The sequence below is a fragment of the Miscanthus floridulus genome, chromosome 1 (assembly GCF_019320115.1).
Source record: "Miscanthus floridulus cultivar M001 chromosome 1, ASM1932011v1, whole genome shotgun sequence".
NCBI classification, from domain to species: domain Eukaryota; kingdom Viridiplantae; phylum Streptophyta; class Magnoliopsida; order Poales; family Poaceae; genus Miscanthus; species Miscanthus floridulus.
In genome coordinates, this window is record NC_089580.1 from 90,971,733 (window position 1) to 90,996,311 (window position 24,579).

At 48.8% G+C, this 24,579-nt stretch overlaps 1 protein-coding gene across 1 annotated transcript; it reads right to left on the reverse strand.

Moving 5' to 3' along the window:
• Positions 1–556: 556 nt before the first annotated feature.
• Positions 557–22,207, reverse strand: LOC136537623 (transcription initiation factor IIE subunit alpha-like). Its single transcript, XM_066529574.1, has 10 exons — positions 21,868–22,207; positions 21,656–21,778; positions 20,384–20,504; positions 19,826–19,954; positions 17,100–17,209; positions 16,838–17,021; positions 15,621–15,812; positions 2,402–2,611; positions 2,125–2,311; positions 557–964 (listed from the first exon to the last, which is right to left on the reverse strand). The coding sequence occupies exons 1-10, from the start codon at positions 21,891–21,893 to the stop codon at positions 870–872; spliced, it is 1,377 nt and encodes a 458-aa protein (XP_066385671.1). The 5' UTR covers positions 21,894–22,207; the 3' UTR covers positions 557–869.
• Between the last annotated feature and the right edge of the window lie 2,372 nt (positions 22,208–24,579).

Consider the following 24,579-nt stretch of genomic DNA (forward strand, 5'->3'; position numbering starts at 1 on the left):
CAATTGTATATTAGATAATGCAGATTTGACACAGCCAATGGGACAGCTTGCGTGCGCATAGCAACCGAAGTACCAAGATGTTACGTGTACACATGCCGATTTAGATTATGCTACATAACGACTATGCAAACAGCCACTGAAACCCTACACACACCATCCCTGGTTACACTGTTTGCACATTAACATCATTTACTCTCTTCTTTTGATGGAAAATTGCAGCATTTACATTCTTGACAGCTAATTTACCCTCCACTAGTTCGGATAGTATTTATGGTTCTACCTTTTTCTTAGCAGCCAGGGAAGCGTTAGCTTCACCCTTCGAACGTCTCGAATCTTTGCAAAATTGACTTTGAGCAATTTCTAATTATTGTCTAAAATGCTTCAAAGGATGCCCACGATGCGGAGGTTTCCAGTGCAACAGCAAATCACCGTTGCAAGATACTTTATGCTGAAACTTATATCACGAGATAACCATCAACTATCTACCGAATGTGGGTATCGATGAATGGCTACTGTAACGATTGCATTTTCACTTTCAGGACATAAAACGTGCATGTACGTGTAAAAGTTTCGATCTGCCATTTTGAACTCTATAATTCCTTTCAGAGAAACAGATGCATGTAAGTTGCCCACGCAATAGTAGTCTACAAGACTACAACAGCTCTTCAAAATAACAGGGAAAATGTTCACCCGCTGCTCAAATGTTTAAGTATATTTTGTACATCTTCAACCAAAAAAACAATAAGAGCTGGCTTTTCACTTGGATAAGTTTCTCGTGATATTTTTAGCTGCCGTCTTTCCAGGTATATTTGGGTACCAGTTCAAAATTCCTGAGGGAGCAAGGGTCCCTCCCCTGTTATCTTTCAGCATTAACCCTCTTCCCACACATTATCATCTTCATCATCGCCAGATTCTTGGGCCTCCGCATTCAAATCTGCCAACTTGTATGTTTCGGTTGCATTCCCTACACATTTTTAAACAGATTAGGCAGAATAGTGGATGCAAAATCTATATGGGTATATTAATTGCACAAGTGGAGGTTGAAACATTATAACTGAAACAGATTATGAAATTAAAAAATTCACCAGAGGTTAAAGTAGTTGTAAAATAATTATGGCACAGACCCAAGGTAGTCTCTGTCAAGGTCTGGTATCATAATTATTAGGGTAGCTGATAATCAGACTTCGACACCCTTCATAAAACTGTTATAGTTACTCCCTCCTTCCAAGAATGATATCATATTTTGATCAGCAGAAGTCATACAAAATATATTTTGACCCTTAATTTCTTACAATATGTTATTTGCTGAAGTATCATATCATCTTAGAGGCACTTTAAATACAAATGTATTGATACAAGTTTTATGTCCTAAACTTTTATATAATTCGAACAATTGTGGTTCCAGTTTGTAAATTTTGATTTTTCCCTATACAACATGCTTATCATGCACTTTAAATACTTGTATGTTCGATATCAATGAGATGGTGATGAGGGATCAGAAGCTATGAGAAAACATGTCTCAATTGTTGATTAGAGGAACTCCAAGAGCCTCTTTATATCCATCCATATTGATAGAAACAGAGATTTCGGTGAAAAAATGCCCTCCGACTTCTCTAATTAAACATCCAGATATTGACATTCTCTATTCCTGATTTCTCACTAGCCAAAGATGGAAAGCCGGGTTAGCTCTCTAGAGTGCACACAAGATACATATAAAAATTGTTGGAGGGTGAAAACATATAAAGAGCTATTTTTATTGGAAGGACTCCAAATGAGGACTTAGAGTGAGTTTAAGAAAGACTCTTGGAGATACTCTTAGACCAGTATTTAAGTAAGGCTTATAATAGGAAGAAAAGAAAAGAAAAATACCTCAAATACATGTACAAACTTTATTCAAGGAAAGTCAAAAAGGTTAGTCAGTGATTGTACCATGTCCACATATTAAATACATGGATTTCCATGTACACTATTGTCAATTTGCTATTTATTAGACAATAATTCAGGTATAGTTTGAAGATAGGTTGAAAGACCAATTTTTACTGATACAAGCATTTCAGATACAGAATACAGAAAACTTAAAATGTTTGAAGCTAAAAGATATGAGTAAGCAAAAGATACATGTACCTGTAGGTTGATGCTCTTCCCATTCAATACCTTCATCATCATAATCCCGCTTGTATTTCTTGCCCACTTGGCGTTCAGTTTGAGAATCTGGGACAAAAATCTTGCCTTCCTGCTGCATTCTCCTTTTTGCTTCTTCCTCTTCCTGCTTTTTCCTCAAGGCCTCATAATAAGCCTTTATGTATTCTTCCTACAGGATAAAAATAAAAAATAATATAAAATTTTCTGAATGGTAGATTCTTTACTCTGAAGTCCAGTATATGTCCATTCCTGAGCTGACCTTTACACTTTGATCATCTTTCGAGTCCTGTTTCTTGTCATCTTTGGCTTCAGATATTTCAAGTTTTTGTGACTCAATTTTTTCTCCTCTTTGTTCCTTTGTAAGATTCATGCCATCTTTGATCATCCATGGAGGTAACACTTTCAGTTCAGAACCATTTTTACCTGATTCAGCACCTTCTTCTTTCACACCATCAATCACAACTTCAACCTGAAAAATGAAATAGATGTCTCACCGATCGAGCTAAGGTATGGCCGTAAAGTGCAACAACTATATGCGACACAAGCTAAGCACACGTGTGGTGACTCCATATTAAACACATAAATGCATTGGTGAGAATTTTTTTATGGAGATATCGTAACATCATTCAACAAAAGGTGTGAAAACGTCTGATTTGATTAAAGGAGTTTTTCTTTGATGGATGGTAGGGAAAAGAAGGGTGGCCTTCTGTGCAGACGATGGACTAATATGATTCAGAAGTTCATTGGGATATATGCAAGAGTTGAATGTAAGACATAATCTGTTGCTGACCTCTCACTCTTTGTTTGCTGCACAGCAGATTTGGCAATAGGTCATTCTCTGTTGTCCTAGTTGCTGTAGCAGTAGGGCAATAGGCCACCACTGGTACATTAGTTGGTAGCTAATACATCAACCATGTTTTGGTAGTGGGCTGAGGTAGGAATTGTACTGCTAGTACTAGGAGTAGTTGGGGCTGTACTCAGCTATGCTCATGTGTACCTTATAGTTGGTACATGAGTTATATATACTCTACCTCTATGCAATGAAAATAGGCAGTTCAATTGCCACAACCAAAGGGCAGAGCCTGGCCAATGCTGGTGCTTGTGCTGTGTGTGTGCTGTGCTCACCCCTTCTTCTACCTCTAGCCATAGCGAGTGAGTGTGTGTGCTGGTAAGCTTAATGCTTACCTATGCAGGACAACAAGGGACCAACAAGTGGCATTAGAGCCGTACAGGTTCACCTGCGTCGCTAGACTAATCGCCGGTGATGGCACCTGGCTCGGAGACGGGCGACAGCAGCGGAGCTGCGAGAGGCAGCAGTGCTGCTGGGGCTGCCCAGCCACGACAGGTGATCATCGTGCGCACGGTGCGGGAGGTCAGCGGCACTACTTGGCCACATCTGACTCGCACCAACTATGGCGAGTGGGCGGTGACCATGAAGATCAAGCTCAGAGCCCAACGGCTCTGGAACGCCATCGACAAGGGCACCGACGTAGAAGAAGATGACATGTCAGCGCTGGAGGACATCCTCGCTGCGGTGCCTGTGGAGTACTATGAGCCGTTGGGGGCGAAGAAGTCTACTAAGGAGGCGTGGGAGGCCATGGCAGCGATGCGCATCAGCTCTGATCGTGCAAAGAAGGCGACGGCCCAGCTGTTGAACTGGGAGTACGCCAATCTCAAGTTCAATGATGGTGAGTCGGTGGAGGACTTCTCCCTCCGCCTGCAATCGCTCATCAACAACCTGGGGAGCCACGACGTCACCATCAACGAAGAAGAGGCGGTCTCCAAGTACCTCCACTCCGTGCCGGTGAAGCACATCCAATCGTTCTCTCCAGAGACTATGTTGGACCTATCCACCCTCACCATCGAGGATGTGACAGGCCGTCTGCGGGCGGTGGACGACCGCATGGAGCTGGCCACAGCAACGACGGACAGCGGCAAGCTGCTGCTGACAGAGGAGTGGTCTACCCGGATGAAGGAGAAGTCGTCCAGGAAAGCCTCCTCCAACCGCGGTGGCGATGGCAAGCACCACGGCAAGGTTTCTTCAGACAAGAAGAAGGTCAACCCCAACGCCTGCCGACGTTGCGCGAAAACAGGCCATTGGGTAAAGGAGTACCCAAACCGTAAGCAGGAGAAGAAGGTCGAGACTCATTTGACGCAGGCTGATGATGATGATGAAGCCTACATGGGCTGCGCCCCCAAGGGTGGTCCAGCCCACAAGACGAAGACTTACGGTGCACGGTACTGTTCAGCGTGTACCGCAAGACGTCAAGGGCGATATCCCGAAGATGCTACGAGATCTGTTAGGATATGCTCGATTCTGTGATTCCTGTAATCTGTTATTACTTACCGGTTATCTCCTGGATCTAACCGACTTGTAACCCTACCCCCCGGCTATATAAGGCGGGTAGAGAACCCTCTCAAAACACACGCATTATCATACGATAGCCAATACAAACTAACAGACCACAAGAGTAGGGTATTACGTCGTGCTGACGGGCCCAAACCTATTTAACTCTTATGTCTCTGTTGCCTTCTTATTCTTAATTACGCGCACCACTACCGATTAATCTACATTCGTGGGATACCCCTCGGAGAACTGTCGATGATATTCTATCGACAGTTGGCGCGCCAGGTAGGAGTGTGCGTGCTGTTTCTATGACGAACAAGATGGTACTTTTTGCAGGCTCTTCGTCCTCCCAAAGCCCGGGCAGATCTTTACGGTCGGATCGATCTCCTGGGTCATCAATGCTGACGGAGACGTAGAGATCATCGAGCCAGTGGAGATCGATTCTGCGCCAACCACACCAACACCCGCAACAGCAGATCCAATCTCGGAACCGCCTCCGAGGTCGTCTTCACCAACAACTCGTCGCCTGCTCCCCCGTTACCCGACGAAGCAGATTAACAACGACGATCTGATCGCATCCATCGATCAGGCCGGCCAGAAGCTCGCCGATAGCCTCTCCATCGCGGAATTGACTCTGACCACTCTGATTCAGCGTCGTCCACCCTCCGATTCCGATCTATCGGAGGCTGATCAGGAAACCCCAGAGGTTACGGCCGCCATCCATCAAGATGCCCTACGAGGCAAATTCGCCGAGCAGGTGGGGGACATCTATCCTCTCGCCGACCAGCTCTCGCCGACTGTCAATATGCTGCAAATCAGCCTACGTCTCGAAGCATCCCTCCACACCATCCTGGAGAAAAATCTAGACTCCGAGTCCCAAGGCTCTATGGAGACTGTCGCCGAAACCGCCGCCGTCCAACCTCCTTTCCCACCCTTCCGTGGAGGAGGGATTTTTAATGTCAGCGTCGACAGCCCGCCACGGGATGGAGAAACCGATGAAGATCGCGCTGCTCGTGTCAACAGAAACGCCAAGGTCACCGCAATGCTTAAAGTTGGACACTGCCAGGTCAATGAGATCCGCCAGGATCAGGGACCCTCCTACTCGACAAGCTCGAATCGCCAATCCGCCGCGCCAAGATCCGATCGTCGCCCCGGTAGAAGCCGTTTCGCCAACTAGCGTCGTGATGATGGACGACCCCTCCAGGGGGGATCTAGGGGGAACCATATCGACTACCCTCGCCAACATGACCAAGAAGTCGACCAAGATGTCCGAGCGCACATCAACAATCTCCGGGATGCGCGACGTCATATCGACGGGCGCCGTTTCTCTCGCCATGAAGAGGAAGTACACCAGCGTCAAGAATACGAGCAAGAATTCGGTAATCCAGATGCAGCCCTCCAGCCAACGCCGGCAATGCTGCGAATCCCGCAGCGACGAACGCCCCGACGAACGACACCACACTGACCGCCGTTACGACGACCGCGGCCACCATCAGGACAGTGGCCGTGATCGGCCGGAAGGGTCTAAAGCTGGTCAGCATCGCCGTCGCCACCGTTGACGAACCTCACGCCAAACGTAACTACGACGAGCATTACAAGAAAATCCTCGAAGGCCCGTGCCCCCTCCACAAGAACAACAAACACAAGATGAAGGACTGTCTTGGCTTGGCTAAGGAGTTCCAGACCAAAAAGAAGGACGACGACAACGACAATGGAGCCAGAGATCGCCGACCACCTGGGGACAACAACGCCTTCCAGAATCACGAAAAAGTGGTCGCCACTATCTTCGGGGGCCTCGCCACCGCCGAGAGCAGAAGAGATCGAAAGCTCACCGCCCGCCGGGTGCTCGCCGTCAACACAGAAGACGCTATCACCAACCCCAGCTATCGCCCCTGGTCTGGGATCCCCATCACCTTCAGCAGGACCGACCAGTGGGCGGACATCCCTTACACAGAGCGTTTCCCCCTCGTTCTCGATGCAACCGTCGAGAAAGTACTCTTCAGGAAAGTACTCGTCGACGGCGGAATTGCTCTGAACCTCCTCTTCGCCAGAGCCCTGAAGGAGCTGGGCCTTGGAATAGAAGACCTCACTCCCTCTGACTCCTTCTGGGGTGTGGTACCTGACAAGGCATCCAAACCGCTTGGAGAGATCACCCTCCCGGTACAATTCGGCACGGCTAGCAACTTCCGCGTCGAGCACATCAACTTTTACGTCGCCGACTTCAACACCGCCTACCACGCCATACTTGGTCGGCCAGCTCTAGCCAAGTTCATCGCCATACCACACTACGCCTATCTGATGTTGAAGATGCCTTCGCCTACAAGAGTTCTGGCCCTGCGGGCCAACCTTTCCATCGTCTACGCCTGCGAAACAGAAAGTCTCTCCCTCGCCGAAGCCACCGACCTCTCCATCCAGATGGCCAGCATGGTCAACGACGCCAAGACGGTGCCCGCCGACGACTTGGAGATCCCAGCGCTGGAGTCTCGTGCCTCAGCCAAGTCTAAGAAAACGAAGGAGGTCGACCTCGGCCTCGACGACCCCACCAAGACCGTCAAGATTGGGGCTCACCTCGACCCCAAATAGGAAAACGCGCTCGTCTCCTTCCTACGTGCCAACGCCGACGTGTTTGCTTGGAAACCTGCAAACATGCAGGGGGTACCACGGGAGAAGATCGAGCACTCCTTGAATGTCTCGCCGACCGCCAAACCGATCAAGCAGAAGCTCCGACGATTCGTGCCAGACAAGGAGGCTCCTAGCAGCCGGATTTATTAAAGAAATGTATCATCCTGAGTGGCTGACAAACCCAGTCATTGTTCAAAAGAAGAATAAAGAATGAAAAATGTGCGTTGATTACACCGATCTCAACAAACACTGCCCTAAAGACCCCTTCAGTCTGCCTCGGATAGACAAGGTTGTAGACTCCACTGCCGGCAGCGAACTCCTCTCCTTCCTCGACTGTTACTCCGGCTATCACCAGATATCCCTCAAAGAGGACGACCAGATCAAAACGTCGTTCATCACGCCTTTCGGTGCATATTGCTATACCACCATGTCCTTCGGACTCAAAAACGCAGGGGCGACCTACCAAAGGGCCATCCAGATGTGCCTTGACCAACAGATAGGCTGCAACATTGAAGCTTACATCGACGATGTGGTCGTCAAATCCAAAACCGCCGACAGTCTCATCGCCGACCTCTAAGAAACGTTCGTCAACCTGAAAAGATACAGATGGATGTTGAACCCTTCAAAGTGCATCTTTGGAGTTCCATCCGGCATACTCCTAGACTACATCGTCAACGCCCGCAGTATTGAACCCAACCCCGACAAGGTCTCCGCCATTACCAATATAAAACGGCTGACCTGCGTAAAGGATATACAGAAGCTCACAAGGTGCATAGCTGCTCTCAGCCGCTTTATATCACGCCTCGGCGAAAAGGGACTATCGTTCTTCAAACTACTCAAGGCCTCCGAGCGCTTCTCCTGGTCGAAGGAAGATGATACGGCCTTTAAGCAACTCAAGTTGTTTTTAACGAAGCCTCCGATCATGACGGCACCTCAACCAGACAAAACCCTACTGATCTACATCGCCGCCACTTCTCGCGTCGTTAGCACAGCTATCGTCATCGAGCGCGAGGAAGTTGGACATGCCTATAAGGTGCAACTTCCAGTCTACTTCATCAGTGAGGTTCTTAATGAGTCCAAAGCTCGTTACCTTCAGGTTCAGAAGCTGTTATACGCCATTCTAGTCACGTCGCGCAAGCTCCGTCATTACTTCGAGTACTACAAGATCGCTATGGTCACCGAGTTCCCTCTAGGGGACATCCTCCGTAACAAAGAGGCCAATGGTCGCATCACCAAGTGGGCAGTCGAGCTCGACACTTATTCCATAGAATTCAGAAGCAGGCCTACCATTAAGTCACAGGCGTTGGCTGACTTCGTCGCTGAGTGGACCGAGATCCAAGAGCCCATCTCTACTGCTTGCCCCGAGCACTGGGTGATGTATTTCGACGGCGCCCTCAACATCAACGGTGCTGGTGCTGGCATTTTATTCATTACTCCAACTAAGGTCAAGCTCAGGGACTCTGGGACGGAGTCCGTCCGCAATGTCTCTACCCTAGGACCAGCCCCTGGCTGCTCGCCAGTATGGCCTGATGGATTCAGATCCTCCACGCGTCCCGTTCTGCATCAGATTAGCTCATCGGTCACCGCAACTATAAAAATCAGATAGCTACTGATACCAAGGCAAAGATACTTACACGTCAGCTTCCCGATAAACGGTTATGAACCGACGCTGCCTCCCCGAGCACCCAGGCACTGCTTTGGGGTAAACCCGCATGTCCTAGGCTGGAGGTCTTGCCTCCCTCGTTGTCGGTGTCTCCTCCACCTGCTGCTCGGGGACTCCTTCCCCTCCCTCCGATTGCACCTCCGAGCGCGTGTTGCGCGATGACGCTTTAGTGCTCGGAGGAGCTGCTCGAGCCTCGTCGTCGTCCAACCACTCAAACATCGCCGCACTCTGCGTCCGAGTAGTCCAATCGCCACCAAGTGAGATGCCGACCGGCTTGCAGGGAGCTACATCTGCCGTTCTTCTCTTCTTTCGGGCCAGCTCATCTTTCGCCGCCCTTTTCCCCAGAACTTTCTCCGATACGGGGGGGACTCTTCTTCCAACTAGCATCTTCGCCTCCAGATTCGGACGAGGTGCTGAAGGCACCTTCCTCCGGCTGAGTGGTCGGCCTAGCGTCCACTACCTTTGGCCAATCGCTACTCGGCACGCCCGAGAAGTACGTCGTCCGTTCCAGCCAATGGATCTTTCCACAAGCGAATCAGTCCATTGCTCAGCGCCGGCACGGGACAAAAGCACCAGGAACAACAGTCGAGATTTTTACCTGAGGAGGTGGGTTCGTGCAGTTGAAGGGTTTCGGCTGCCCCGGCACGGTGTACGACATGTTTGGAGCAAACAGTTCAGCGGCCCGGTGTAGCACAGCCTCCTTCGCCAGATTCTCCGTCCTCTCCCGGGTGCCGTCAGTAACTCCTTTGAAGTCAAAGCAAGCATGAGCCCTCTCCTTACAGGGCTGGACGCGGCGTAGTATGAAGTTCACCACCACCACCACTCCGCTCATCTTCATGCGCCTTATTAGCTCGAGGAGCTCCTTCACCTGTTCCATATCGGCACTGGTCGGTTTCTCCGACCAGCTCCTTTGATTCTCCAGAATCTGATCGACATCGCATCGGATGGCAGGATAACTTTGCTTCATATAAAACCACCTGGTATTCCACCCCTCCAGCGAGGTATTCAGCGGCACAGTAATGTATTCGCCCACCATCCCGTCGCGGAGCTGCAGATACACACCGCCGACCACTTTGGAACCCCCTCTTTCTTCTTGAGCCAGAAAAAGTGTCGGAAGAGATTGAAATGGGGAAGAATGACAAGATAGACCTCGCAGAAGTGGATAATCACATAAATGTGCAACATAGTGTTCGGATGGAGATTACACAAGCTCACTCCTCAATACTCCAACAGATCCCGCAAGAAAGAATGTACCGGAAGTCCTAATCCACGCCAGAAGTAATCTTAGAAGACAACAAGTTCGTCGGTGGGTGGCATCGGATAGGGCTCACCGTCGACCGGACGCCATCCGGCGGTGACATGGTCAGGAAGAACGTCCGCCTCCACCATCTCGTTGAGCTTCGTCTTCTCCATGAGTGACTGTACCCATTCCTTGTCACGACTAGTCCCGACGACCGCCTTCTTCGCGTTACCACCTCCCCTCTCCGGCGCCATCCCTCAGATCTGGATCAGAACTGGTCCCTTTACGCAAGATTTTTAGCCCTAGCGGCGAAGCGCGTGTGAATGCGAATGGGGGAGTATAAAGACACCCAATCTACTTTTCACATTCAAGGGTTTTTGGGAAACCGCACCATGCTGATTTACGCCCTTCCAAATTCCCCAAAGCTTATCTGGGCTTCGGCGCAACTGCGGCCCATATCGCCCATTTTTCGACGCAATTTGGTACTACACACCGAATATTCGCCGAACTCTCCGCAATACCATCGAGGCTCAGTAATTTCTACTGTAAAGTCATAACTCCAGCTTTTTCTCCACGATTTGAGTAATCGGCACTTCTTGATTTATCCGAGATTTTCACTTGTGGTTCGGGGACTACGTCATCATTATGATTCGATTTCTCACCATATTGGGGACTGTTGTTTCTAACCCTGGCACCACGTGACCACATCACCTACTGTCAGGCTCGAAGACTAAGTGGGCACATTTCACCTTGCGGTGAATGTGCGCTTTTCATTTCAGGGCTCAGCCCGTGGATTGGTTGCCTGCTCGGCTGATTCTCTGTCTTTCTTCTACTTTCTGGACCCTGGCACCACGTGACCACGTCACCTACTGGAAAGCTCAGGGACTAAGTGGGCACACTTCACCTTGCAGTGAGTGTTTTCTTTAATCTGGAAGACTCCGTGCCTCCTGAAGTTGAAGAAGATTATCTCCCTTTTTAGTGGTCGAACTTCTAAGTGGGCACACTTGGTCCACTGTAGAGAAATTTTCGATTTTAAAATTGAGCTCCTTACATCATTTTGACAAGCCTTACTTGAGTAACCCCGTGCTCAGCCGAACAGTTAAGCTGGTTGGTTACGGTTCACAACTGCTCGGCGACTCAATAGGGTGGTCGGACTATGAGTCTGACCGCTTGGCTTTGTTCACACCTGCTCGAACAAGCTCAAGACGGCGTTGCACAGCGGATACAAGGCTCTCGGGGACTAGCTGTGGGGGATACGACCCCGGATACCCACGACAGACTACATGGGCTGCGCCCCCAGGAGTGGTCTAGCCCACAAAACGAAGAATTACGGTGCACGGTACTGCTCGGCGTGTACCGCAAAACATCAAGGGCGATATCCCGAAGATGCTACGAGATCTGTTAAGATATTCTCGATCCCGGAATTCCTGTAATCTGTTATTACTTACCAGTTATCTCCTGAATCTAACCGACTTGTAACCCTACCCCCGGCTATATAAGGCGGGTAGAGGACCCCCTCAAAACACACGCATTATCATACGATAGCCAATACAAACCAACAGACCACAGGAGTAGAGTATTACGTCGTGCCGACGGCCCGAACCTGTCTAACTCTTGTGTCTCTGTTGCCTTTTTGTTCTTGATTACGCGCACCACTGCCGATCAATCTAACTTCGTGGGATACCCCTCGGAGGACTGCTGACGATATTCTGTCGACAAGGCCACTCTCCTAATGGCGACGTTATGTGCACTTCACGACGTTGAGGCCAAGAAGAAGGGAGAGGTGATGGTAGTGGAGGAGCACTAGAAGGCTCTGAAGGCTGTCAACATCGACGAACCACGCGCCCAAGTCCACCTCGGACGTGTGGGTGGCGAGCAGGAGCAGCGGTGGTACCTAGACTCCGGCGCCAGCAACCACATGACAGGCTCCAAGGCAGCCTTCTTCGAGCTCGACGGCAACGTGACCGGCACGGTGAAGTTCGGTGACGGCTCAAGGGGGGCAATCCGAGGGTGCGGCACCATCATCTTCAGGTGTCAAAACGGCGAGCACCGCGTGCTGACGGATGTATATTACATCCCACAGCTACGTTCAAGCATCATCAACATTGGCCAGCTGGATGAGCACGGCAGCAGATCAAGGACGGCATCCTCAGGATCAGGGACCGGGAGCAGCGGCTTCTTGCCAAGGTGAAGAGGTCCCGGAACCAGCTGTACATACTCGACTTGAAGGCGGAGAAGCCCATCTGCTTCTGCGCAGCGCACGGAGGAGTTGTGGCTGTGGCACGCCCGCTATGGCCATCTCAGCTTTGATGCCCTCGGCAAGCTGGAAAAGATGGTATGGGGGCTGCCTCACATCAAGCACGCAGGCGAGCTGTGTGACAACTGCCTGGCCGAGAAGCAAAGAAGGTTGTCGTTCCTGAAGACGGTGAAGTACCGCGTGGCAAAGGCCCTCGAACTGATCCATGGTGACCTCTGCGGGCCGATCACGCCGGTGACGCACGATGGGCGCAAGTACTTCATCTTGCTGGTGGATGACTGCAGCCGGTTCATGTGGCTGCAGCTTCTGACCAGCAAGACCGAGACAGCGGAAGCAGTCAAGAAGTTCAAGGCGCGCTCCGCGGCGGAGAGCGGCAAGAAGTTGCGTGTGCTACGGATTGATCGCGGCGGCGAATTCACCTCTATAGAGTTTGCAGCGTACTGCGCGGATCAAGGTGTGGTGCGCCACCAAACCGCGCCGTACACGCCACAACAGAATGGCGTGGTGGAAAGGCGCAACCAGACGGTGGTCGGCATGGCGAGGTCGATGATGAAGGCTAAGAAGATGCCTGCAGAGTTCTGGGGAGAGGCGGTGACCACGACGGTGACCGCGCGCCCACCAAGGCCCTAAGGGGCAAGACGTCGTTCGAGACTTGGCATGGACGCAAGCTAAATATGTCCTTCCTCAGGACATTTGGCTACGTTGGCCATGTCAAGAACACAAAGCCCCACCTCGACAAGCTGGAGGACAAAAGCACGCCCATGGTGGTGTTGGGCTATGAGGAGGGCAGCAAGGCCTATCGGCTCTATAATCCCAAGGGAGGCAGGGTGATGGTCTCTAGGGATGTAGTGTTCGACGAGATGGCTGCTTAGGATTGGGAGGATCAAGGCGCCGGGGAAGCTGCTAGTGTCAGCAGCACATTTGTTGTTGAGCACCTGGTGATCGGAGGAGGAGATGATGGCGCTGGAGAGCAGTCTCCACCAGCAGCGGCGCATTTACATCCACCACAGTCCCCTACGACGGCAGCACAGGAGACACCCCCACTGGAGTTCGCATCACCACCCACCGACATCGACGAGTTCGTGGATGCTTTCCATGACGGCGAGGAGGTTCGGTTCAGGCAGGTGAACAACCCTGTTGGCGAAGGGGGACCTGGGCTGGCTAACCGGCTTCTGGATGACCCAGAACTACTACTTGTCAGCGCAGACGAGCCGCCGATGTTCACAGTGGCTGAACGCAACGCCAATTGGCGTCGGGCGATGTTGGAGGAGATGAGGGTGATCGAGGACAATGGGACATGGGAGCTAGTGGATCCACCGGTGGGCTGCAGTACGATCGGGTGGAAGTGGGTCTACAAGGTGAAGCGGGACGAGCGCAGCGCCATTGTCAAGTATAAGGCTCGGCTCGTCGCCCACGGCTTCGTGCAACGTGAGGGCATCGACTTCGAGGAAGTCTTTGCTCCGGTGGCGCGAATAGAGTCCGTTCGCTTGCTGTTGGCCATGGCAGCAGCGAAGGATTGGCGCGTCCACCACCTCGACGTCAAAGTCTGCGTTCCTCAACGGCGAACTCGCAGAGACGGTCTTCGTCAAGCAAGCTCCGGGCTTCGCCGTCAAGGGCGCTGAGCACAAGGTGCTCAAGCTGCGCAAGGAGCTCTACGGGCTGCGGAAGGCCCCTCGGGCGTGGAACGCCAAACTCGACGCCACCTTGGGCGAGCTTGGGTTCACTCGCTGCGCCACAGAGCACACGTTGTACACGCGGCGACGGGGGAAGGAGGAGCTCGTCGCCGGCGTGTATGTGGACGACTTGATCGTCACTGGAGCGCGGGTGGAGGACATTGACGGCTTCAAGCGCGAGATGGTTGCTCGTTTCAAAATGAGCGATATCAGCGCGCTCTCCTACTACCTCGGCATTGAGGTGAGGCAGGGGAAGGAGCACATCTCCCTAGGCCAGCGCACCTATGCGGAGAAGCTGCTGGAGCGCAGCGGCATGGCGGAGTGCAAGCCGTGCGCAACTCCAATGGAGGAGCGGCTAAAGCTGTCCAAGCACAACACGGCGGCGAGGGTGGACGCAACGCGCTACCGGAGCATCGTCGACTGGCTGCGCTACCTCACGCATACTCGGCCGGACATCGCATTCGTGGCTGGGTATGTTAATCGGTTCATGGAGGAACCACGTGAGGATCACTGGACGGCGGTGAAAAGGTTGTTGCGCTACATCAAGGGGGCGCTTGATCAAGCGATCATCTTCCCCAAGGGTGGCGGCAAGAGTGGGCTGCGGCTCACGGTCTTCAGTGAGCCACCCCTCAAGGCAAAGGAAGGTGAGTCGGAGCTCACTATTTTCAGCGACGCAAACATAGCGGGCGACATCGACGAGCGACAGAGCACCTCTGGTGGGCTTGTCTTCCTTGGAGCAGCCCCCATCGCCTGGCAATCGTTGAAGCAGAAGATTGTGGCGCTGTCGACGTGTGAGGCGAAGTACGTCGCAACAGCCACGGCGGCGTGCCATGTTGTCTGGTTGCGCCGGCTGCTGGCCGAGCTGACCGACGAGGAAGCTCACCCACCAGCCCTGATGGTGGACAATCAGCCCGTCATCGCCCTCGCCAAGAATCCTATCCACATCCGGAGCAAGCACATCTACATCAAGTTCACTTCCTCCGGGACTGCGTCGATGGAGGGCAGATCATCATCGAGTTTGTCGAGACCGGCAGACAGCTCGCTGACATCCTCACCAAGTCACTCGGGCACCTGCGGTTCATGGAGCTAAGGAAGATGATTGGCATGGATGAGGTCAAGGCTTTAGGTTAACAGCAGGATTAGAGGAAGAATTGTAAGACATAATCTGCTGCTGACCTATCACTCTTTGTTTGCTACACAGTAGATTTGGCAATAGGTCATTCTCTGTTGTCCTAGTTGTTGTAGGAGTAGGGCAATAGGCCACCACTGGTACATTAGTTGGTAGCTAATACATCAGCCATGTCTTGGTAGTGGGTTGAGGTAGGAATTGTACTGCTAGTACTAGGAGTAGTTGGGGCTATACTCAGCCATGCTCATGTGTACCTTATAGTTGGTACATGAGTTGTATATACTCTACCTCTATGCAATGAAAACAGGCAGTTCAGTTGCCACAACCAAAGGGCAGAGCGTGACCAACGCTGGTGCTTGTGTTGTGTGTGTACTGTGCTCACCCCTTCTTCTACCTCTAGCCATAGTGAGTGTGTGTGTTGGTAAGCTTACTGCTTACCTGTGCAAGGCAGCAAGGGACCAACATTGAAATCTAACTTAATTATGTCGAATATACAACCAAGAAGATCCAGTAGCACTCGGAGCAATATGAAAGTGGAAAGTCTTACTTTTGTCTCTCCAATGAATGGCATTGGTGTACCATACTGCCCTTGTGAATTCCTAGAAGAATCAGCTGCAGCAGGGTCACCAATTGCAAAAGCACCAATATTTGCTCTTTCCCATGTTTGTAGACTCCCAAACTCAGGTGCAGGCAGATTCTTCACTCTATCAAGTTGTGCAACCAATGGCTTCAATTGCTCCTAATGTAATAGAAAAACAATATAAAGAACATACCTCAGTCAGATTCTTAAATACCAAGAACAAGATTCTGAGACACTTGTTGATAGATCGGTATACATGCAATCACCTCCAATATGTTGCATATAGAACAGGATTCGTTCTTTTCCCAATAATCTTTCTTTTTACCAAAGAGACTAATATTCTCAATTTCTCATCCAAGCACTTGTAGTGGTATGAGTCAAACTATTTCCTGACTCTATGCAAACAGATTATATAAATTATAAAAAACTGTAAGCAGACAGTCAAGGACATGAAATGATTGGTTTTAGGGCCTGTTTGGATACACATGGTTGGTCACTAGTCGGAGCTAAAAATTAGCCCAAATTAGCTGAAGTTGGCTAACAACGCTTGGCTCAAAAATCAGACCACCTATTAGCCCTCTTGTTTGGATGCACTAGGGCTAATTTTTAGCTAGCTAACAATTAGCCCTTGGTATCCAAACAGGCCCTTATACTGGTAGGATAATTGTTATTTACAATATCAAAAAATGTGTAATCTCTAAAGGCTATAGCAAAGTTGGTGACGTTCATGGTGATAATCAGCGGCGGAGACAAGGGGGGGCGAGCAGGGGCCCATGCCCCCCTATGAATGTGAAATTTCCACTGATTTTTTCGAAATTCAAATAAATTTTGAAAATTTAACACTGCTGCCCCCCCCCCCCCCCCCCCTAACATTCAAAAAAATAACTTCCTGGCTCCGCCCCTGGTGGTAATGGGCCATTCCTGTCACAGGTGGATGTTCGTATCAGTTTTACAATATTACATCAGTGCAGCTATATATGTGTTCTTGTTTTCTTCCAAACTGTTTGGTTGACTTCCTCAATCAAGAACAAAAGTATTTCCTTTGCCAACCAGCTATTCTCAGAAGTTGTGCTGGAATGCTGAAAACACCTTACATTTTTTGTTTCCTTCCATAATATTTAGACTGAGCACGTAAATTTTGGCATTAAAACTTAGAAGAGTTCCAAAGATAACCGAATACTAACTTCAATTCTTTGCTGCATGTCCTTTAATTTCTCACGTCTGCGCTTTCTAACATTGTCATCACCATCTCCCATTTCCTCAGAAGCAAGCTTATCACTCTCTGCAACCAGTTCACCATTGCAAGTTTCACAATGGAAGTACTCATCCGTGTAGCTTACCAGTTGTAATGCATCAAAGGCGGAGTATCTGCAGATCAGAAGAAAAAGTTACCAGAGCGCACCAGTTTTCTGCCTAGCATGAATAAACTAGACGAACACCTATTACCTTTTATTACAGCTAGGACATATATAGTGTTGAATTGTATTTCTGCTGTCCAATTCATCCTTCAATTTTTTCTTCATGCGGTGAATCCGGTACCTTACAACATCACAGATCTGTGTTTTGGGAGGACAAACATCCATTATAATTTGTATTGGATTACAGAACAAGAGACAGAGGAAAGATGAATGGGGGCATAATGCTCTTAGTATATTGGTGAATTTCATACACAATAAATATCAACAAACTGATGAAAATGTAAATGATAACTAAACTCGAGCAAACGACCAGTGATTTTTTTGCGTTGATCCAAATACAGGTGTTTTGAGCTAAAGAGAACAGAACAAGAGAAATGCCCGCAATATAACCAGAACTAGAAGGATTCCCCGCGCGTTGCTGCGGGAATTAGCAATGACTCTCATACTATTATTATGGAGCATGGACTATTTAGAATTTTTAGGTATAATTGGAAAACATAAGCAGCTAGCTGAAAATTACAAAAGCACTCTTTGTTATGGTGCAAAAATGCCACATGTATTAAATGTAAGATCTAATTTTTCTAAGGTTATGCATGACACTTTTTTAAGTAACTGATAAACATGGGAGATGAAATGGAGAAGTAGAAATTAAACTAATTGGAACAAAGCAATGCATAATACATGTGAAGCATCGATGAAGACAAATAATGATGATATTACAGGAAAGAGCCCTCATCCACCAGTGATTGAACATGGAAAAAGGTTTTTAGGATGCGTGTCTGTGGCAACCACACGGTGGGCCCCAAGCAGAATTAACCATATCTATTTAACAAATCTGTCCCGTGATTCTCTCCCCATCTCTATTTCTCCATTCGCTTTCTCACGCTTCCTCTGCTCTTAGATCCAGAGCAGCCTGCTGGAGCTCGTGCGCAGCCTACAGTTCGCGTGGATGGCGAGCTACCATCAAAGGTCATGCGAGGCTGCATGCATGGCGGGGTTATTGCACCAGCCATTGCGTGTGGGTGTGGCGAGGAGATCGCGGCGGCAAGCCAGCGCAATGGGGAGCGCATGTGGCAAATATCTTGCGGCATTGTGGAGCTGATGAAGCAGATTCCTGCTCCCTCCGGAAGGCTAGAACTAGAATCCTATATCTTCTGATCCGATGGCAACAGAGGATCTAGGCATGGCGCATGGACGCTGCTACTTGCAACAGTGGGAAGGTGGAGCTGTGGAGGTGAATGAATAGATGAGGCGGAAGAGGAGAATTTAAAGGAAGCTGATGGGAAGGAGAAGCGATTGCTATTGCAATCTGTAGTGGTGAATCGGCGCCTCAAATGCTCCATTCGGTGGGTGTCTCCATGTGGGATGTGATGATGGATGGAAGTTTCTCAATCTATTAAAACTGAGAATGGGACTGTAAAGGCTAGTCATGATGTGCTGCTGTTTGGTTAGTGGATGACGTGGAGAGCTCTGGTGTTAGATAAAACCTCTAATGGGGTTTTGCTTTATAAGAGATAAAGATACATGTTCAGAAGATGATACTAAAGCCCATTAATGCTATGTACTCCCTCCATCCCAAAATAAATAACTTTCTGGAAATTCAGACAGGCAGATTAAGGACGCTGGCTAAAGACGCATGTACCCTCATCTCCTTTCTCTTCCCGGAGGATATCTCCTGTATTTGGCAATTATCATTTGCATCCACCTGTGATTAGCTTCCGCATTAAGAGGCAGGGTCCCATGTTTTTTTAGAATGTTATTTTTTGGGGATAAATTCTAAACCTCAAAAAATTATTTATTTGGGATGGAGGGAGTATAGATGAGAAGTTTCATCTGCATGCCATTGAGAGAACATACAGGATTGTCAACAGAATTTTTTTAATACAGGAAGTTCTAGAGTTCTAGCTGAGAACAAAGCAGTTGATAAGATGCTTTTTGCCGCATGTCTGTGCACGCGTGAAATGGGCATTTTGAAATGTCGGTTGAACATGGGGCCTGTTAGTCTGAGAGTCGGTGTCAATTATACGACATAAGTGGCAATAATCCCTCCAAAAACAGCACGTCAGGGGTGTGTCAGGTGAACACCTCCACAGCGGGACGCCCCCTTTGAATTGCAGGATGCAAGACACAAGAAAATCGACAAGCTACCACGATGCGACGTGCAGTTGCCAGAAACCAAAACAAAAAGGTCCATGGGTTGATGTTATAAGCGGCTCAAAATTGAAGACTTGTATTGCTTGAAAGCAAACAAAGAGTGAGATATAAATCCAAATTCAAAGCAGGTGCTCTGTATGCTAGTATATATATCAAGTTAAAGAAGCTTTTGTACATGTATTACTCTTTAATATCACTTTTGCACTCACACCCTAGAACCCAGCATGGACTACTAAGACTAGGCCCAACTAAAGCTTCGTTTGAAAGGGAAATGTTACAAATAATGGAGGTCAAATATTTTTCCTACAAGGCTAAAATTATCAAACAGAAAGAAGGATTAACTCATGATAATACAGTACTAATAAAATTTCTCCCTCTTTGCAATCAAGGCCAATTCATTAAGAAACATAACAGGAGAATCCCAAAGCATTAGTAGTCTATAAAATAAATGTACTTCATCATTGCTCAGGGAAATTTAAAAAAAGTACTTCCTGCAAGTAACTAAAGGCAACATACAAATATCTTGTTCTTTTTCTAAAAAAAACACTCTTATCTATAAAAACAATAACAACTTAATGGCATAGGTTTTAGAAGACTAACCTGAGCATAATCCAAGCAACAGTATGAATGCGTGTGCATCTTTACTTTCTCTTCTCCCTCCTTAGCAACTGGTTGACCATCATTAGCAGCTGCAGCAGCAGCATTATGTGCTTTTGTGTTTTTTGCTGACTGCAGCAACAAAGATCAAAGGAAATACAAAATCAGATCAGATAAGAAGACAAGGAACCACACCCAAAGGAAACACGGGTCATGAAATCATAAGATATTCACTGGCACACTTTAAGATAGCGAGAAATGTAACTATTCAAGTAATTGTCAGAATACAAATTTCTGCAGCCAGCAACCAACTTCATGATGGAGAATTATAGATGAATAAATTTCTGTCCACCTACATACCTAGTTACTTCATAAACGTCACACACATTTTCAAGGCTTGAAAATTTTGAATTATCTTCCTTACAGCTTAACACCATTTAGGTAAATAGACAACAAGGACATTTTGTCACCAGTTGGCAGTTGGAACTTGCTCATATCTACAAAAGGGAATCGCAGCTATGCATGTTCAACAACAGATCAACATACATAAATAAAACTAACCTCCTTCCGATGATCCCTCGTGACAAGTTTCTCCTCTTCAAAGAAACGGAGAATGCGACGCAGCTGTTTTGAGTGGAGCTTCAATGCTTTAGCCAAATCTTCCTCCCGGACCCACTGCCGTCTGAGGTGGAAGTAGAGTAATTTTTGCATAAATCAAACAGACCAAAAAAATCAAATAGGTGGTTAGGTTACACCACAGAAAACCTATGTTGCATGGATACATGGGTGTGGGTGAGGCCTCGTATCGCATACCAGATGCGTATGCGATACAGATACGCGGCCGATACATATCAGTGTTATTAAGTCGTCCGACTAATTGCAATTCGTCGGCCTTATCGGTCCCCCGGCAATGATTATGCCCACCTATTCGACTAGAGCAACTAGAAACCAAGTCGTCCAATTAGTCAGCGACTAATCACAACTAATCGGACGATTTGGGCATGGACGACTAGCAGGTGGATTTCATTTTCATCATGGGTTGACATCTGGTCTGTTAGCCCGTTAGGCTCTTTTTTTTTGGCCTGATAGGGAGCATTCCTGCACTGCAGCCACCGCCTGCCTCAGCGGCAGGTCTCGCCGTCTCGGCGGCACACCCTCTCTAGCCACAGGCGCCTCCTCGCTCTCCAGCCACAGGCACCTCCTGCTGAAAGGGACTTGAAAGATAAGCTCCTCGGCTTACTGTTAGTGTACATCCTCCTTCTCCACTTCTTGCTGTTAGCTCTTGTTCTTCTTGCTTTCTAGATCTATTTTGGCCACTCTTTGCTTGCCTTAAAACTTGAATATGGAGTTTTGGACACTTCAGAAATCAAACCTCAACAGTAAGTGATCAAGTAACCATACATTCTATCTTAAAACTTGGTTCATATAGCCTTTATACTACATGCTATATAGTATATCGGTCCTGGTACATAGAGGACAACTAGGGTCGGCTAGACTCGACTAATCGAGCTTATCAACGACTGATCACCTTATCGGTGCCATGGCAAATAGGGTTGATTAAACGATTTGAAAACATAGATACATATCTTCCGAGTATCTGGTTTTTTATTAATAGATATAGCATGAGTGCGGTGTCACTGGACCAGCAGGTGGGGTGTGTTGATGGCATATGAAGGCAAGGTGCTCGTGCAAATTTGAAGGCTAGCAGCAAATTATTTGTTCAAGGCAACCATCCACCACTCCAACCTTATTGTAACCGAGCTTCTCATGTACACAACCATTTTTTTCATTGAGAAGACAGACGGTTCAACAGAAATAGTTCGCATCCAGTACCTGGTGAGCGCGTCCAGGACGACGACGGCCATGCCGCGGTTGTCCCCGCGGGAAGTCTTGGGCTGGTTGTCGCCCTTCATGGAGACGTCGTCGTAGAAGGCGCGGGCCGCCAGCCTCACCAGCCTGCCAGAAAACCAACCAACCCGATCCCGCGCCAAGTTCAGCAACGGCTGCGGCTAGGGTTTCGAGAATGGAGTAGGGTCGGGGCTCACCGGTTGAAGGGCTCGATGGAGTTCATGGTGGCGAAGACGACACCGGCGCGCCGGCGTGTGGGTGTTCGGGGTTCTGATTGCCCGCTTACGGCATAGGGGGGCCGGGAGGAGGGGTGATGTATCGCGCCGGCCGCAGCTCACACCGGTCGGATCGGAGGGGAAAGGGCGAGCGAGAGATATGGCCCTGTTTGGAGGCCGTCTCCCAGATCGACAAGGACGGCGAGGTGCGGAGGGAGGAGGCTCGACGGCTGCAAGCAGGAGAGGGGCGGGACCGCGGGGCGGAGGAGGCCCGGGAGGAAGAGGATCGATGGGATTTGTCCCGCTGCTCGCCCCCGAGCCGCTTCGGCCTTCGTGTGTTAACGGCGCGGGGAGGAGAAGTCGATCCCTTTGGCTAGAAAATTTTCAATATTTGATTGGACGTTAAGGCTCTATTTGATACAAGTAAAAAAAAGTATATTTGATATTTTTGAAGTATTAGAGAAATACTATGGTTTTAACTTTGATTTGGTGTTCGGATGCAACCTCTCTAAAACCATGATTTTGTTAAAACTATAGTTTTTTTTTTAGTTTTAGAAACTTCACTCATGACCTCTTTTTTCTAAATATAAACCACGATCCTGTTTCTCTTTGACTTAAAAAAATCGTAGTTTTGTGATACTACAGTTTTTTTAAAACCGATCATTCAAACAAGCCATAAATATGCACAAACTCTAAAGCACAACGAGGCTTGAAAGTCTTCCTCGGCTCTAGATCCTGGTTGCAAGTTGGCCCGACAGTGGGTGGTGGTGGGTGGACAGGGCGGTGAGGTGGTGGAGCGTCGCCGACCATGCTGGTAGAGGCGTCGGTTAGAATGGGGCAGGGTGGGGGAGGCTCGTCGACAACCGTTGGCGACTGGTTGATGGAGACGACGAATTAGCAGAGGGCGGGGTCAACAGGCGGGGGCGGACGGCAGGTGGGATGGCGAGGCGGCGGAGCACCGTCGGGCATGGGCGGTGGTGGGAGGAGACGGTGGGTAGGGTCGCACACTCGCGTGGGAGCGTGACCCACCGCACGATAACTGCCTCGTTAAGGGCCTGTTTGGAAGGGCTCTGGCAGCCTTGACTTCGGGTACACTGTAACAGTACCGTGGAGGATACGCTGGCTCCTCTTTGCATGTTGCTTTTTGCTGGAGACAGAGCTGACAGGCTCCTTGCTATAGGGTAGCACAGTGCAGCAGTGCAGGGAGCCGGAGCCGGCAGAAGCGGTGCCAAGCACTGCCTAAATATGCGCGACTCTTCAGATTTAACACTTAATTCGCACGTCTTTAAAAAATTAACTCCGAACATGCAACTTTTGAATACGGATTCCTCTCTTTTCCTCTCAATTCTCTATTTCTAATATATTCTCCTCCTTACTCAGACTACATGAAAAGACTAAAATGCCCCTCCATCTAAACAAGGATGCACTATAACAAATCCCTCAAAACTATTAGATCGGTTGAATCGAAACTATTGAGTCCAAATTGGGTACTATTGAATCTCATTTTGAACTTATTGAATCCTAATTTAGAAATATTGAATCGAAAGTACAGAATTGAAATATGGAAGCATGAGCATCTTGGTCCAGATGGTGGGTCGGCGGTGTGCTTGCAGCTTTGCGATGGCGGGTTTGCGGCTGCGTGGTTGACAGATGCGGCGGCCATCATGGTGGGAATCCGTTAGCGGGTGTCAGGGGGATGAGAGCAGTCGAATAGTGAGCGACCGTCGGCAGACGGCAGCTGCACGCGGTGGCAAGGGGATGGAAATGGTTTTTTCGTGAGTCGTGGCCACCAAGGGGGAGGGGTAAGCGGGTAAATAATGGTTTCGCGTGAACATAACGTGGCACGAACCCTAAAAAGGGATCCTACGATCGTTGGAGCTTACAAACAATGAACAATATTGTTTGCATGTAGACTTTTCCAACACCGTTTCTAACTGCCACAGACGCATGTTGGTATTTCTTAACACATACAGAAATTATCCGCAAACGCACGGAATTACCGTTGTAGCATTTCACCCGGAAGTATTTAGGGTATCGTATTTCCATAAGGAGCGGAGATACTCTTCTAGCTAGTTCGTCCACGGATAACACAAGGGTAGAGTAGGTAGAGGGTAGAGAAGGATTCCTATGGTTCTAGGGTCTAAAGATAGATAAACTCTACTTCTACTTGCTTACTTCGAGCACCGAGTAGCACCTGGTCTGCCAAGTGAGCCCAGCCTGTAGCTCTACGCAGTACCTGGACGTGGGGGTGTAAGGGACCATGACGCCTAAGAGGGGGGTGAATTAGGCAACTTAAAACTCTAACTCTAAACTATGGCCTCTTTTTCTAATCTTAGCAAAACCTATGCAAAAACATAAACTATCTAAATGTGCAACTACGATTTTGCTAGAGTGTTGCTATCTCTACTGCAAAAGAAGTTATGCAAACAATGTAAATGCAGAAGCTAAAGAGTAAGGTAGAGATATGCTAACTCCCGTTGACGACTCCAATTTTTTTTACCGATGTATCGAGAAGGGCGCAAGCTTTCCCCTAGTCCTCGTTGCAGCCCCTCGCAAGGAATTCCTCATAAGGGCTAAGCTTTCGGTCGGGTAACTCCGTGGATAGCCCCGGGCCTTCCCCACGCGCAAGTGGGTCTCTAGTGTACCTTTCGACAAGTCTCTCTCGGACCGCTCCCCGTCGTCTTCATTATCAAA